We start from the raw sequence: 14,360 nt of genomic DNA on the forward strand, positions 1-14,360 counted from the left end.
CTAATCTCTTAACTTCACCGAAAGTTTGAGTACTGATCTCTTAAGTTCACTAGAAGTTTGGTATTATTCAAAACATAAAGTTGTGACTCTGGGCCACAACTTCCTCCCTCTTCCAGGAAGCATGCACTGATTAAAGAGGGCGCAGAGAACACGCTTTTCCCCAAACACACCTCCACACAGGCAGCTTTTCACATTAATTAAACACCCCAGCTCTGGCTTCCAAAAGTTTCTGCAAATTAAAAGGGAAAAATAACGTTTGGTTTTCACTTTATTAAAAACGTAATCCAGCAAAGGAAACAGAGACAAACCTGCAGGGCCGGTATTAGGACGCTTACCTCCTCTGCCATCTCTGCAATAATCTACATTTTGTTCACAAATGAAAAGTTCGAGTGTCGCTCACTAGAGAGACAGGGCTGTCACAGAGGCTGGCTTCTTGATGCTTTTGCTCGGGTACACTCTGGGGTCCCCTTTCCCAACTGCGTTTTTCTATACTCACAGACTCCTGTTCATGGCCCGTCCCCATCCCTACATTTAATCACACACATCTCAGAGAGAACTCGAGGGCTTTATTTCAAATGACGCTGACTACTAAGCCCTCTCTCTGATCTTTCTTTTCCACTCTTCTCTCAACACCTCCTTCCACAGCAGGTCACTAGGCCATTATGAAAAGGAGTCTGGGGAGAGCGAAAACGTGCAATGTTTACTCAAAACTGTTCTGAAACAACCACTGAGTCCTCCTGGCTCTGGCTGAGAATCTTCTGGTGCAAGGGGTAAGATTCAGCTCCCTTCTTCAAGGTCCACCATGTCTACATCCTGGGGGGCTTTGGTCTTCTTTTGAGATTTGGGCTGTGGTTCACTAGTCCTGGCTGGCTTTGCAGAGATTTCCACTGAGCAAAGAGAAAAAAGAAGCATTCAAGAACCCAAGTGGATCCAGGCTGCCCCCTTGCCAACCCCCCTCCCCTCGGTGTCCCACCCTCACCTTCCATGGCTGCTTTCTCTTTCTGGGAAAGACGGATCTGCTGGAGGAGTTTTCTGCGCTTCTTCCCGGACAGAGTAATGTTGGCACGTGCACTGGACCTGAAGGGTCAGTAGGAGCAAAGGTCCAGGTTAGCCGGAACCAACACAAACCACAGAAGTGGTTCTAGCTATTGAAAAGGTCTGGCCACTTCAAAGAACTGTTTGAAAAGCAAGGCCCTAAGGTAGTGAGTTTAAACTGAACAGATAAAATATTTAACCTTAAATGTTAGTATATTGTAGAAACTTCTAAGGGAAAACTATTTTTCCATTCTATTCTCCATACTTCTGACACCTGAGGTAGGAGTGTGTGTGTGTGGGGGGGGGTGTTCTCACATCAAACAATTCTTCAGTTCTCAGCAGTTATTAACATAGTGTCCTACAAATTTAATTCAACTCTGACATTACTCACCTGGAGATAGCACATTGTTACCCGCATTCTGACCCACCTGCTATAAATCAAGGTTCTCACCCCTTTTTCAGGCTCCACAATTTGCTGGAATAGCTCATAGAACTCAGGGAACATTTACTTGCATTTACTGATTTATTATAAAAGGATACAACTCAGAACAGCCAGATGGAAGAGAAGCAGAAGGCAAGGTATGGGGAAGAGGCCAGAAGTTTCTTTCCTTTTTTCTTTTTGATTTAATCTTTATTGCATTTTTTGCCCATTACCATTTAATCCTTATACCCCTCCCCCACCGAAGTTTCCAGGCCCTGTCCAAGTAAGCTGCCTTCTTAGCACCTCCACCAATTCACCAACCAGGAAGCTCATCAAATCTGTTGTTTCCGAGTTTTCGAGTTTTCGTAGAGCTTAATAGCCAGCACCCCCCACGGGCTCCTGCCCTACCTCTTAGAGGTCGAGGGGCAGCGAGGCGGGGTGAGGCTTAATTTTCCGATCCTCTAATCACTGGGTTTTTCTGGTGACCAGTCCCACCCCGTCATTCATTAGCATAAATTTAGGTATGTTCAGAAGGGGCTCCTAAGGAAATAAAAAGACACTGCTATCTGTCTGAAGGTTTTAGGAGCTCTGTGCCAGGAACCAGGGACAAAACCCAGAAATTTTCTCATTATAAACTCTGCAAATATTGATAAAGAAGTCGATGAAAGGATGGGATGGGAACTCTTCCCCAAGGCCCCGGCGCCCCTGAAACTTATATGCAAAACCCCACATGTGCCTCGGAAAATTAATCTAGTTGTATGCACATTTCTGTGTGCGCTTTAAAATTTACTGATAAAAATCTATGTTCAGAGATGGGAGAGTCGACAGCTCTCCTTAAGATTCTCAGTGAGGTCCAAGACCCAAAGAAAAGCTGTAAGCTGCCGGTACAGTGGGAGGCTTGAAGACTTAAGGCACCAGCACAGCAGGCACGTTCCTTGCCTAAACGCGAGTGCACTACGGAAGCAGAGAGGTGCTAGCGACTCCGGAGCTCGGCCGAAATAGGAAAGGAGAGTCTTTGGGGAGGACCCAGGGGAATAGGGTCTGGCACTCACGCCCGCTTCTTCAGGTGGTGCTTCGTGATCAGCCCTTCGTCTATCACAGCCCCGACCACCCGGCGCTTCAGCCTCCGATCCCGAGTCAACACCCGCCGTCGCTTGAACAGTTTCTTCTTCAGCTCCTGCATGGAAGGAAGATGCTAATTATACGGAGGCCGCGCACCGGGACCCGGGATCCCCGCACCCGGCGACTCTGGCCTATCGATCCCATTTCGGGCAGGACTAGAGAGCTCCGGGACGCTTCGGAAACAAAGTCGACGCTCCCACACAGTCACCGTTCGGGGCCGGTTGATCTTCCCTCCCGGACCACCCATGGCTGAGCTGCGTTGCCGTCTTTGGGTCTGCGTTTCCGCTCCACGCAGGGTCCGTATGGGCCCCGCCCCTCAGCCCTCCGCAAGCCAATCGTGGCTCGGGGGCGGGCCCGGCTGCTATATAAAGGAGCTCAGCAAGCTTCTCAACCTTTCCGAGGATCATCGCAGAGTGAGTCTGGTGTTAGTTGGGTAACCTGGCGTGTGACGGTTTGGGGCGGGGTTTGCGGACCCTCCTCTTCTTGGCGGGGGTCGGGCTTGCGGTCCCGGTCCCCGTAATGTACGGAGGCAGAGGAAAGGGGCTCCGGCCCCCTCGGCGTCATGTCTTCGGTGCCGACGGTTTCCAGTCCGCCGGTTCTATCCTCAAGCGCCGGGACACTGATCTCGAAAAAGCAGGGCAAAACCGAAGTTCTGCGGGCTGTTCCACGGGGTACTCATGCCTTCTCTTTTTGTTTCAGGTCTGCGAAGCCGCCCCAGGAACCGAAGCCCTCCTATCCCCGCCTTTTCCATTCCCGTTTGTAACCAATAAAGGCCGTTCATACCGTTATAGGTGTGTGTGTTTGTGCGCGCCCGCGTGCTCTTTGCCGAGGCTGCAGAGTTAGCCTACACGCGTTATTCCGCAAAGCGGATTTTGCAGATCGTCTCTTGAATCTCAGGCTTCGTGGAAGGGCTGGCAACATTTCCAAGAAGGTTCTCTGGCTGATCTTGCCGCCACCTGCGAATGGCCGCGCTGCGCCGAATCCTCCACTGGGCGACCCTGGCTGCTGGGACGCGCCGCAATTTGGCGGGTAGGACTAGAGTCAGGAAGGGCAAGGTGGTTTCTTCCTGCCCCGGGAGTCTACTCCCTGTAGGGTGGCTTTTAAAATCCCAGGTTACATTGCGCTGTTTTTGCAGCAGTTTGATAGAACTCGGGCTCCGGGTGACACATGCCTTCCACTTGTCCACAGGCTCCCTGGCCGGTAGCTGCCTGGCGGACCGCTGCCTCTGGGATAAGCTCCACGCCCAGCCCCGTCTGGGCTGCGTCCCCACGTTCGACTGGTTCTTTGGGTACGAGGAAGTCCAGGGGCTTCTACTGCCGCTGTTGCAGGGGTCACAGGCTGCCTGTCCACTGCGAGTGTTAGACGTGGGCTGTGGGACTTCCAGCCTGTGTACAGGCCTCTACACCAAGTGCCCGCATCCCGTGGACGTGCTGGGGGTGGACTTCTCTCCTGTGGCTGTGGCCCACATGAACCGCGTCCTGGAAGGTGGTCAAGGCCAAACACCTCTGTGCCCTGGGCACCCTGCCTCCTGCCTCCACTTCATGCAGGCTGATGCCCAGAACCTGGAGCCAGTGGCTTCCTCCGGCTCTTTCCAGCTAGTACTGGACAAGGGCACCTGGGATGCCGTTGCTAGGGGTGGTCTGCCTGGGGCTTACCAGGTGCTGTCAGAATGCCTGAGGGTCCTACACCCCCAGGGAACCCTGATTCAGTTTTCAGATGAGGACCCGGATGTGCGGCTTCCCTGCTTGGAGCAAAGATCCCAAGGCCGGACTGTGACTGTGCAGGAGATAGGCCCTTTCAGGGGCATCACCTACTTTGCTTACTTGGTTCAAGGCTCCCATTAAAGACTACAATTTTTGTTGGGTGAGGAGAGGTGGAGAGCTTTGCCTTTGCAAGATGGCTGGAAAAGGAGGGTTTCAGTCTTGGCTTCCATGTTTCCTAGGTGGGTGCACACAGTATTGATGGTTTCTGTGCCCAGTTTACCCATCAGCAAGGTAGGCATGGAACCTGGAGTTATGGATTGCATACAGCGATAGCTGAAACATCGAGCAGGCCCAGGCCCAGAATGAGTGCTGAACAGAGAAGATCCAAGTGGATCATTCCTCACCCCTGGCTAACTGGAACTTCTCTAGAAGCAGCAGATAAGAATTGTTCATCAAACCCAGTGGCCAAGCCTCTAATCTCATTTTCCTCTCCTGGGAACAGGAGAAAGTTGTGAAAGGATAGGTAAAATTGAGGTGAAATGTTAAAGGAGAGAGAACAAACAATAACTTACCCTCAAAGCTCCTGGGAGGCAGGAGATGGGGGTATTCCACATACTGGCTTCTGCCGACATGGAAGCCTGTAGGATCCCAGAGCGGACAGGCATTGGGTGCTTCCTGACACTCTGCGTCCTCAGGAACCCAACAGGCATCTTGCTCTACCTGTTCCTGCCCCCAGCTGAGTTGTGGGTTAATGGTTCTTAGAGGAGATCTGGGGTCCAGTGGGCTCCATGTCCAGCCTGGGTGGGGGGAAGGGAGTTAAAGAGCCCATGCACAATGAAAAATATTTCTGGTCCATTGAGTTTTTAAAAAATAAAATGAACTTGTGATGCTTGTTTCACTTCAGATCAAATGTTTCGCCTTTTATTTAAGAAACAAACGTAGATTTGTAATTTGTGCCTATAAAGTAATACAGCAATTATAATGAAAAGCCTAATAAATTCACAGCCTCAGTTTCCTCTAGAGGGGAAAGTATATCCCTCATTGGATTCTGAAAATCTTGAGGTGCAAGTGTTTATAGTATAGTGCCTGGCACATAGTAAATACTCAAAGAAAAAAAGAGTTTCTATAATAGTATCTAGACATGATAAAATATCTGCAAAAGAAAACATCTCAAATGTTAACTGTCTCTAGGTAGTTAGATTTGGGGTAATTTTATTATCTATTTTCCCCTACAACAAACTAAATATTTTAAAATACTAAAAACACATATTAAAAGACATGAGCCCTAGCTAGTGTGGCTCAATGGATTGAGTGCCAGCCTGTGGGCCGGAGGGTTGTTGGTTCGATTCCCAGTCAGGGCACATGCTTGGGTTGAGGGCCAGGTCCTTGGTTGGGGTGCACAGGAGGCAACCACACAGTGATGTTTCCCTCCCTCTCTTTCTCCCTTCCCCTCTCTTTAAAAATAAATAAATGAAATCTTAAAAAAAAAAAAAAAAAAAGACATGATCTATCCAACATCGGAACTGTCCTCTAAAGGTCAATTCTGGCAGCCACCCTGACCTTTCTCTCCCATCTCAACATTTTTCTTGACTCTGTTGACTGAACACCTGTGTGCCTGGCATTGCTTAATTCATGAACACAACTAAGTTTTCCATCTTGGTCCTGTCCAGAACTTCCAGGTCACAGGGCCCCAATGAGCCTGCCAGCTCCCTCACCTGGCTCTTCACTTTGGTCCTGGAAGCAGACCTGGGCCTCTTCTCTCTCATCAGTGAGCAACAGCAGCTCCTCGTGCGGCCACTGGAGCTCCCCGCTCTCTTCACTTACCTCTGAAGCTTCCACCACAAGGGAGGGGAGCTGGGTCTTTTGAGAGACAACCTGCATGGGGACAGCAGAGGTCTTGGGCTAACTTGGAGGATGAGCCAGCAGCAGGGCACAGGGTGGGAAAGTACTGACCTGAGCATCCTGATGAACTTCGTCTCTGTTGATTTCTTCTCTGTCCTTCCACAGAGGGTTGGTCAGCCTAGGACTTTCTGGATGCTCATCCTCACTGCTCCCTGGCTCAAGGTCCATGGCTGCTGAGTTTTAGCGAGTGGGGTGGTTGAACTCAGAGTAGAGTTCTGAACCGCTTCCCAGTGTATCCCACAGACTGCTCCTTTAATCTTCTTTGGAGCCTGGCTCCTTAATCACTTCTGAGAGCAGGATGACATGCCAGGAGATTATGGGCCTCCCAGGGGAGGGGGAAATCCCAAGGCTGGGATAAGAGCTTTATTTCTATTCACTCCCTGGTGACACTAGGAAAGGCAGTAGGGATATTAAGAAGGACATCTGGATTAAAGCCCTGTGAGTGAAGAGCCTTAATAACAAACTCATAACTTCCTTATTCCTTTGTTTACTGGGTTTCCCAAATTGGCATACTTCCTTGCATCTTTAAATGAATATTTATATGGTATTTACTACTCTCCAGGGCTCTATGTATAAACTCATTTAATTATCCTAAAACTATGAGACATTGTTATCAGCTCCCTTTTACAATGCAAAAACCAGGACACAAAGAACTTAAATGTTAAATGACTGTCCACACACAACTAAGGTGTTTTCTTCTCCAAATTGGAATTTTGTACGTTACACAAAATCTAGACTTTATATGTGTATGTGTGTGTGTGTGTGTGTGTATGAATGCCAAGGGCATACCATGATGAAAAATTAAACACGTTAACTCTTCTTATTTAAAGATTTTTTTATTAATTTTTAGTGAGAGAGAGAAACATCAGTTTGTTGTCCCACTTATTTGTGTATTTATTGATTGAGTCTTGTCTGTGCTTTGGCCAGGGATCTTGGAGTACCAGGATGATGCTCTAACCAACTGAGTTACCCATCCAGGATGTAACAAGTTTATTAGCAAGTACGATAAAGAAATATATAAATACACCCTTTTCCACACCTAGTATACTTGGCTTCGAGTTTTTGTTCAGGACTTGAAGGGGCTGAAGAGGATCTGTAGATGAATTGATGTGTTTGAGTATCTGGATGTCTACTATGTGTATTGAAACACCACAGGTTATTACAGGAGACCACAGAGCACAACCCTAGCCTCCCCCCACCCCCCTTTTTTGCTCTGGCCTTCTATTGATCAGATAGATCAATAGAAGTAAATGTTGGAACTGGGCAGTTAGTTGTAAAACCCACAGCAACCACAAAGACACACATTATCGGTGTGGTAGTTCAGTAGGTTAGAGCATGTCTGATACTCCAGAGTTGCAGGTTTGATCTCTGGTCAGGGCACCTACAAGAAGTGACCAATGAGCCCTGGCCAGGGTGCTCAGTTGGTTGGAGAGTCATCCATACCCCAAAGGGTTGTAGGTTCCATTCTGCGTCAGGGCACATGCGTAAATTTGGCCTCCATGCTCGGTAGGGGTGCTGATGGTAGGTAACCCATGTATGTTTCTCTCTCACTTGCCTTTCCTCTAAAATCAATTTAAAAAATAAACAGGTGGTGAGGATTTTTTTTTTTTTAAAGCAACCAATGGCCCTGGCTGTTGTGGCTCAGCGGATTGACCGCAGGCCTGAGAACCACGCAGTCACAGATATGATTCCCAGTCAGGGGACGGGGCACATGCCTGGGTTTGGGCCAGGTCCCTAGCTGGGGGCGGGGGCTCCACAGGCAACCACATACTGATGTTTCTCTCCTTTCTCCCTCCCTTCCCCTCTAAAAACAAATAAATAAAAATCTTAGGGGGGAAAAAAGCAACCAATGAATGAATAAGTGGAACACAAATCCATGTTTCTCTCTAAAATTAGAACAAAACAAAAACACGCACTCCCACTCCGGACTTCGGTGCCAAAACCTTTTTTGTTGTTGTTGTTGTTTGTTTAAAGAAATGATATGCAGCCCTTTTTAAAAAGTTGTATTTACTTATTTTTAGAGAAGGGGAGAGGGAAGAAGAAAGGGAGAGAAACACCAGTGTCTGGATGCCTTTGGCGAGCCCGCACTGGGAATGCTGTCTGCAACCCAGGCATGTGCCCCCACTGGGAATCAGACCCGCGACCCTTTGGTTCTGAGGTTGGCACTCAATCCAATGAGCCACACCAGCCAGGTCCAAAACCTTCTTGACAGCTCAATCCTCTCCGCCAAATTTAAACTTAAGACCCAGGCGCTCTAGATTCTAAACGTTTCCTGATCGGTCCTCTCTAGCCCGTCCCCCTCTATGGTATCTGCTGTGGGTCGCTCTAGCTCGCGCAGGAGCCAGTGAGACGCGGTGCGAGTGTTTCTAGAATGCGGGACAAGGCGTGAGGTCGTCTCGCTCATCCGGCGGTCAGCAATGGGGTCCTTGCGTAAAGCACTGATCGCAGTTGCAGTAGTGAGTGCGTGGGCTGGCGTGGGCTCCGCACTCTTTGTCCTGGTAACCCCGGGAGAGGAGCGCGTTCAGGCGATGCTAAAGGTGGGAGCAATGGAAATCAGAGAAGGGGTGGGTGGGCCGGCGGAGAGCATGGGACCAGCTGGAACTGCGATCCTTTCTCCCTGCCCGCAGGAGATGCCGGGACAGGACCCACGGAGCAGGGAAGAGGCGGCCAGGACCAAACAGTTAGTGCTGGCCACTCTGCAGGAGGCAGCTGCCACGCAGGAGAACGTGACCTGGAAGAAGAACTGGGTGAGCAGCGGCAAGTCAACATGAGATGGGACCCGAACCGGTGGGTGCTGGGAGCTCCGCTCTGGCGCTGGAGTCCGAGGCCGTCTTTCTCTTTCATGGACCTGGCGGGTAGCCCGGACCGGGAAGCTGCTGCTGAGTGAGCACGTTCCCCCTAAACCTTGCACTGACTGTGCGTTCACGTTCTTATCGCTGGCCAGAATCATCGGACGTGGTCATCGAACTGAAGGAATCAGTAAATCGTGTTCCTCTACTCAGAGAGTGAGCCTTGCGGTCTGACGCCTGTAAATGCCGAGTTCTGGGGTCGGTTCTGTGGGCGGGGATGACCTCGGCTCCCGCCTGCCCCGCTCCCCACGTGAGGCTGAAGCCCAATAGGCACAGCGACTACGTTTTCAAAACACGAGTCAGGTCACGTGACCTGTTTGTACTTTTGGGGACATTCTTGAATTCAGAACTATACCAGAAAATCTTGTAGCAGAAATGCCCACACAGGTTTCTACCTTTCAAGTGAGGTTGGAGTGGGGCTTCTAGCACTTAACATGCGCCAGATGTCTCCTGTGGCCATTATTTAACCTTTGGAGCCCATTTGTTTGAAGTAATGAAAGCATGCTTTGAGTCACATCTTGATTCAATTCCATCATGTTACAAAATCTGAGCCTCAGTCCTGTTCTATAAAAAGTGGTAATTATCTTAAGGTCTGTCCTAAGGTTAATTAATTCTAAAGATTTATTTATTTATTTATTTATAGAGGGGAAGGGAAGGAGATCAAGAGGGAAAGAAACATGAATGTGTGGTTGCCTCATGCATGCCCTTTCTTGGGACCTGAACTGGCCTGCAACCCAGGCATGTGCCCTGACTGGGAATCGATCAGGCAGCCCTGGTGCACTGAGCTACCCCAGCCAGGGCTGTCCTAAGGTTAATTTAGAACAGTAAGGTGCAATGCCTGGCAGAGCAACCTCTCAACAGATAGTGGGGCTTTCCCCCTATCCGGGTTTTCACTGTAGTTTTCCATCAGAGTCCACTCACGGGGCCTACTGGAAAGGCTACTGAAGGGATGGCACAAAACTGTTGGTGAAGTAACAGCCCCACAGTCAAGTCCATTGCTTTTGTCTATTTTATATCCTGGCAATAGGAAAAAAGGTTGCTTTATTAAATAAATTTAGCCAGACCACCAAGTACACTGAGGTATAAGCCCAGGCTGAGTGTTGGAGCAGTTTTCAGCTGCTGAAATCACATCATATATGACCTTTACAGTCTGTGGTCCTTTCACAGGCTGGGAATGAGAGGAGTCTGCGGGAACGCTAGGCTGGGGTTAGCAGCAGCAGAGGGACCAGCTCTCATAAAGGTGTTTGGCAGTGCAGAGCCCAAGCCCTAGATTTGTGGGCTCCCCAAGTGTGTGTCGAGGATCTCTAACCCATGTCAGTGTGGCCAAGTCATATGGCTCAGTGTCCCTGTCTCTAAAATGGGACAATGGTACCCATTCATAGGTAATAATAGTACCTTCATATCCCAGTTCACGTGTATAAAAGTACTTTAAAATGTGTGCTATTAAGTTTTCAATACATTGTAGTGCAGAAGAGATGCATTTGTGAGAGTCACTAATGTTCCTCAACATTCAGGAACAACCGAGGAACATTCCTGAGGACTGACTCAGCTCCGGGCGCTGTACTCAAGCACCTTTCCCCCACATTGCATAACCCACCAACGTGTGTGGTCATGTTTCACTAAAGGAGGAAAGTAGGCTTAGGAAAGTCGGGCACACAGCTAACCAGGATTTCAGGCTTATGCACCGCCTTACTCATAGGAGCAAAAGGTGTTATCCATTGTATTCCCCACCCCTAGTTCCTCTTCCCCTTCAACTTTCCCAGCAAACTCATCAGACCCAGAGATTAGAAACAAGTCTGTTAAAAACGTTAAGATGGGTAGTATCTCCTCTAAAAGCATTCCCTTTAGATTCTTCCTCTGCCTCGGTTCGGTCCCTCCCAGCCATTCAGGAAGGAGTCCGCATATAGAGAACTCAGAGGGTCTGTTTATTAGGAAGGAGATGTCAGTGCTTTATCAAAGATGACGAGGTCAGGTAAGGTGGGAGAGAGCCTTCTCAGCTGGGACATTTCTTGGCCACAATGAGAACAGCAGAAGGCACAAGTCCTAAAGATGGAAGAAAAACAGGTTTAAACCACACATACCTATCTGTCCCCCAAAATTCCTGGCCTCACATCATCTCCACAAAGTCCCTTCTCTCTGCATCCCTTCCTTTCTCAGGTATGTCCCCTATCACACCCAAGTCCTGCTTCAGGTCCCCCGTGTCGTCATACCCAGCTCCTGCAGGGGCCGCTCCATGTCAGCCTCTGAGAAGGCCCGCCGGGGGAAGCCACTGAGCAACTGCACAGGGTCCCGGCCCCCTCCAGGTTCCTCCCCACGGTGGAGCTCCACATAGAGCCTAACAGCTGCCAGCTGTTCCCGAGCCCGGAAGGTCTGGGTCAGCGAGGTCCCATCTGGCAGCCTGACCTAGAGGGCGAGTGAAAGACTACGGTGAGTGTCAAAGCTGAGTGAGGCACCCAAGTAAGGGAAAGAAGAGCAAAGCTGGCTCCTCCTCCTCCTCAGATCTAACCAACGTAACTACTATTAAAAGCACCTAATGAACGACTACTTGGGCTCTGCTCGACCAAGTACTGAACAGAAACATACTCCCTGCTCCCTCACAATTTAAGAAAGACAAAGGCAAGATTACACAAAACTACCTGGATAAATTCCTCATCATACATGAACGTTAGCTTTGCAAACAGCTGTGTAATAAACCCAATGAAAGCATGAAGTGAAGAGATAACTGCTGAGTAAGAGGGAGACATGGATTTAAGTAAGATTGGGCAAGTGAAATTTGATCTTTCTAGGAGCAGAGGAGGTAGGATTTCAAAAGCCACTTACAAAGAAGGGGGAGGTCTGGCAAAGGAAACAGGACTGAAAAAAGCTCTGGACTAGGCGCTTCCTAGGCCGACAGACGGGTCCCTGGAGCAAGCAGAACCAGAATCAGTACCTGTATGCGACATTGGTCGTACTCCCGCTTGGTGGGAGGCTCCTGGCTGGGAGAGGAGGGCACAGGTCCTGGCTCTGTCGGAGGGGATGGCTGAGAACTCACACCACCACCACCATACTGGAGGACAAAGAAGAACACTGCATCAGGCACGCCCCACCCTCAGGAGAAACGCTGTGCGCCCTTCGTTTCCCAGCTGTGCACAAAATGGGATTAGCTCTCCCTAGTCGATTACTCACCTTCTTGGCTCTCTCTGCTTTGTCTCTTTCAATCTTTTCTCGGACTCTTTGCCTGAAATGCACACAGAAAGAAAGGTCAGGTGTGGAGAAAGCACATATCGATTCCTTTCACATCTCTCATTTAACACCCCCAGCAGCAGACCTGGCTGCTAACTCTTCAGCCTTTTCCCGCCTCCGCTCCTCTGCCGCCCGGCGCATCTCGTCTTCCTGCAGCCGCTGTCTGGCAGCTGACAGCTCCTGCCCTTGTCTCCTGCGCTGCCGTTCGCGTTCCAGCGCCTCCCGCTCTTCTCTTTCTTCGCGCTCCCGCTGTTTCTGTGCCACCAGCTCCAACATCCTGTATGGCAAAAAGGAGAAAGCTCAAGAGAAATGAACATGGATCGGGAAGGTGAGTTTATGACAAGGGACTCAGAAAACCAAGTCAGGGACCCTGTGATAAAAGAGGACAGAAAAAAAGGAAGCGCCAAGCAAGGGCAGAAAGAATGTGAAAAATTCGAGATTCTCCGATTACACTGTGTACTGCGGAGAGGTGGAAGGTGACACTCAAGAATGCATGGCTGTTCCTTACCTCTTCGTCTGTTCCTGTCTTTCCTCTTCACTCAAGGTGGGTTTGCTTTCTTCCGCAGCGGACCCAGGTCCTACAAACAAGTGATCGGTGTCATTACCCGTTCATCCTCCTCGGGCCCTCCTGAACAATCACACCGTGTCCCTCAGTCAGGACCTTCAGGGCCACCGTGCTCGGAGGGGGTGGCTTCCCGTCCTAGGACATGTCCGAGGGGGGTCGCTAGCGGCTCGTCCACATCGGGGTCGTCTTCATGCTCCATCAACCTGGCAGAAAAGGTCGGGAGGGAGGTCAACGTTGAGGCTGCCCCTCGGAGCCCCCGGTCCCCTGGCACCCGGTGCGAGCGCTCACCAGTCCATCGCGGCCTCGATGCCCTGGTTCCCTGTGAGGGCCAGAGCCTTCTCCCTGAGGGCAGAAACACCGTGAATAGCGCCCACGAGCCATGGTGACGGTCAGGTTGGGGCGTAGAGCCTGAGGCCAGGCTGGGGGAAAGGCCCGGACACGTCCGGGACCCCCGCGGGCCGGGGTAAGGGGCCTCCCTTACGCGCGTCCCCTGGGGAAGCCCATCTCGATGAGACTCTCCAGAGCCGTCAGCTCCGCCATGACGCCGCCAACGCCGCTCCCGCGGGGACCTGGGGGGACGAGAAGGAGGACCGAGAGGGTCAGCGCGGAGCGCCCTCGGCCCGCGAACAATCCCGCTCCCGACGGTCCAGACCGGGGCGCTCGCCCACTCACCCAACTCCGGACCCGCCGCGGACACCGAAGAGAAGAAAGCAGAGAGGAAGCGGAAATGCGCGGATCTGTTTGGGTCACGTGGAGAAGGCCGTGGACGGGTGCCGCTGAGAGTCAGAAAGCACAAGCCTGGACCCACAACGGGTAGTTCAGCGAGTTAGCGCGTCCTCTGGATTAGGAAGGGTTGCAGGTTTTATCGCTGGTCCGGGACGTGCAACAACCAACCAATAAATACGTAAATGAGTGGAAAGGCAAATCAATCTTCATCTCTGCCCGCCCCCCATCTCTTTAAAATTAATAAACAAGACCTGGCCAGTGTGGCTCAGTTGGTTGGAGCATTATCTTGTAACTAAAAGGTTACGGGTTCGATGCCCCGGTCAGGGCACATACCTAGGTTTCGGGTTTAATCCACAGTAGGGGTGTGAACGATCTCCCGTTAGGGTGCATGCAACCAATTGATGCTTCTCTGTCACATGGCTGTTTCTCTCTCTCTATATATATATCTAAAAGCAGTGAAAAATGTCCTGGGGTGAGGATAAAAAAGAAAAATAAATGTAAAAGTTAAAAAAAATAAGGAAAAAAAGAAAGCACAAACGTGGGCCTTCTGTCAGGACCAGCCGGGCAGGGCAAGCATCCTGTGGGAGTCGGATAGAGAAATGGCCCCTAAACCAGGGCGTCTGAGAGCTGTGGGGAAGGAGGTGCGGCCTTGAACCCGTGGGCAGAAGGAAGCCAGTTCCCAGTATGGTCCCTTGGTGCAACCAGTTGGGAAGCTATTTGCCACTGTTTACTAGTATTAGAAATGTGAATACTCTTTGACCTGCTCAGCCTCTTCAGGGAATTAATTGAGTTGCTTGCAAAACACAGTATCTTAC

At 50.3% G+C, this 14,360-nt stretch overlaps 5 protein-coding genes and 1 non-coding gene across 13 annotated transcripts; 3 read left to right on the plus strand and 3 right to left on the minus strand.

The window, feature by feature from the left end:
• Positions 1 to 250: 250 nt before the first annotated feature.
• Positions 251 to 2,957, minus strand: C6H11orf98 (chromosome 6 C11orf98 homolog). The gene is made up of 4 exons (XM_028515789.2): positions 2,787 to 2,957; positions 2,509 to 2,633; positions 980 to 1,077; positions 251 to 887 (listed from the first exon to the last, which is right to left on the minus strand). Exons 1-4 carry the CDS (start codon positions 2,823 to 2,825, stop codon positions 778 to 780), a joined length of 372 nt encoding a protein of 123 aa, XP_028371590.1. The 5' UTR covers positions 2,826 to 2,957; the 3' UTR covers positions 251 to 777.
• On the plus strand, positions 2,855 to 5,261 carry CSKMT (citrate synthase lysine methyltransferase). 6 transcript variants are annotated; one of them, XM_036029599.1, is made up of 3 exons: positions 2,980 to 3,011; positions 3,278 to 3,353; positions 3,476 to 5,261. In XM_036029599.1, the coding sequence occupies exon 3, from the start codon at positions 3,541 to 3,543 to the stop codon at positions 4,420 to 4,422; it is 882 nt and encodes a 293-aa protein (XP_035885492.1). In that variant the 5' UTR covers positions 2,980 to 3,011; positions 3,278 to 3,353; positions 3,476 to 3,540; the 3' UTR covers positions 4,423 to 5,261. The 6 variants fall into 6 exon arrangements, with proteins under 6 accessions (XP_035885489.1, XP_035885492.1, XP_028371589.1 ...); XM_036029596.1 differs by having other exon boundaries at positions 2,855 to 2,991; positions 3,278 to 5,261; XM_028515788.2 differs by lacking the exon at positions 2,980 to 3,011 and having other exon boundaries at positions 3,132 to 3,607; positions 3,767 to 5,261.
• On the plus strand, positions 3,052 to 3,200 carry LOC114501143. The gene has a single exon (XR_003684907.1). It is a non-coding gene; the product is annotated as a small nucleolar RNA SNORA57 (small nucleolar RNA).
• On the minus strand, positions 4,592 to 6,482 carry LBHD1 (LBH domain containing 1). Its single transcript, XM_036030017.1, has 4 exons — positions 6,235 to 6,482; positions 5,997 to 6,141; positions 4,854 to 5,078; positions 4,592 to 4,650 (listed from the first exon to the last, which is right to left on the minus strand). Exons 1-4 carry the CDS (start codon positions 6,349 to 6,351, stop codon positions 4,592 to 4,594), a joined length of 546 nt encoding a protein of 181 aa, XP_035885910.1. The 5' UTR covers positions 6,352 to 6,482.
• Positions 6,483 to 8,515: 2,033 nt separating this feature from the next.
• LOC114500361 (ubiquinol-cytochrome-c reductase complex assembly factor 3) lies at positions 8,516 to 10,468 on the plus strand. The gene is made up of 3 exons (XM_028517036.2): positions 8,516 to 8,720; positions 8,811 to 9,634; positions 9,843 to 10,468. Exons 1-2 carry the CDS (start codon positions 8,601 to 8,603, stop codon positions 8,952 to 8,954), a joined length of 264 nt encoding a protein of 87 aa, XP_028372837.1. The 5' UTR covers positions 8,516 to 8,600; the 3' UTR covers positions 8,955 to 9,634; positions 9,843 to 10,468.
• Positions 10,469 to 10,934: 466 nt separating this feature from the next.
• Positions 10,935 to 13,612, minus strand: UBXN1 (UBX domain protein 1). 3 transcript variants are annotated; one of them, XM_036029601.1, is made up of 10 exons: positions 13,492 to 13,612; positions 13,301 to 13,388; positions 13,108 to 13,161; positions 12,928 to 13,022; positions 12,763 to 12,832; positions 12,340 to 12,531; positions 12,198 to 12,249; positions 11,962 to 12,078; positions 11,243 to 11,435; positions 10,935 to 11,075 (listed from the first exon to the last, which is right to left on the minus strand). In XM_036029601.1, the coding sequence occupies exons 2-10, from the start codon at positions 13,357 to 13,359 to the stop codon at positions 11,026 to 11,028; spliced, it is 882 nt and encodes a 293-aa protein (XP_035885494.1). In that variant the 5' UTR covers positions 13,360 to 13,388; positions 13,492 to 13,612; the 3' UTR covers positions 10,935 to 11,025. The 3 variants fall into 3 exon arrangements, with proteins under 3 accessions (XP_035885494.1, XP_028371396.1, XP_035885493.1); XM_028515595.2 differs by having other exon boundaries at positions 12,916 to 13,022; XM_036029600.1 differs by having other exon boundaries at positions 12,916 to 13,022; positions 13,301 to 13,391; positions 13,495 to 13,561.
• Between the last annotated feature and the right edge of the window lie 748 nt (positions 13,613 to 14,360).

Source organism: Phyllostomus discolor, chromosome 6 (genome assembly GCF_004126475.2).
Source record: "Phyllostomus discolor isolate MPI-MPIP mPhyDis1 chromosome 6, mPhyDis1.pri.v3, whole genome shotgun sequence".
Classification (NCBI taxonomy): Eukaryota; Metazoa; Chordata; class Mammalia; order Chiroptera; family Phyllostomidae; genus Phyllostomus; species Phyllostomus discolor.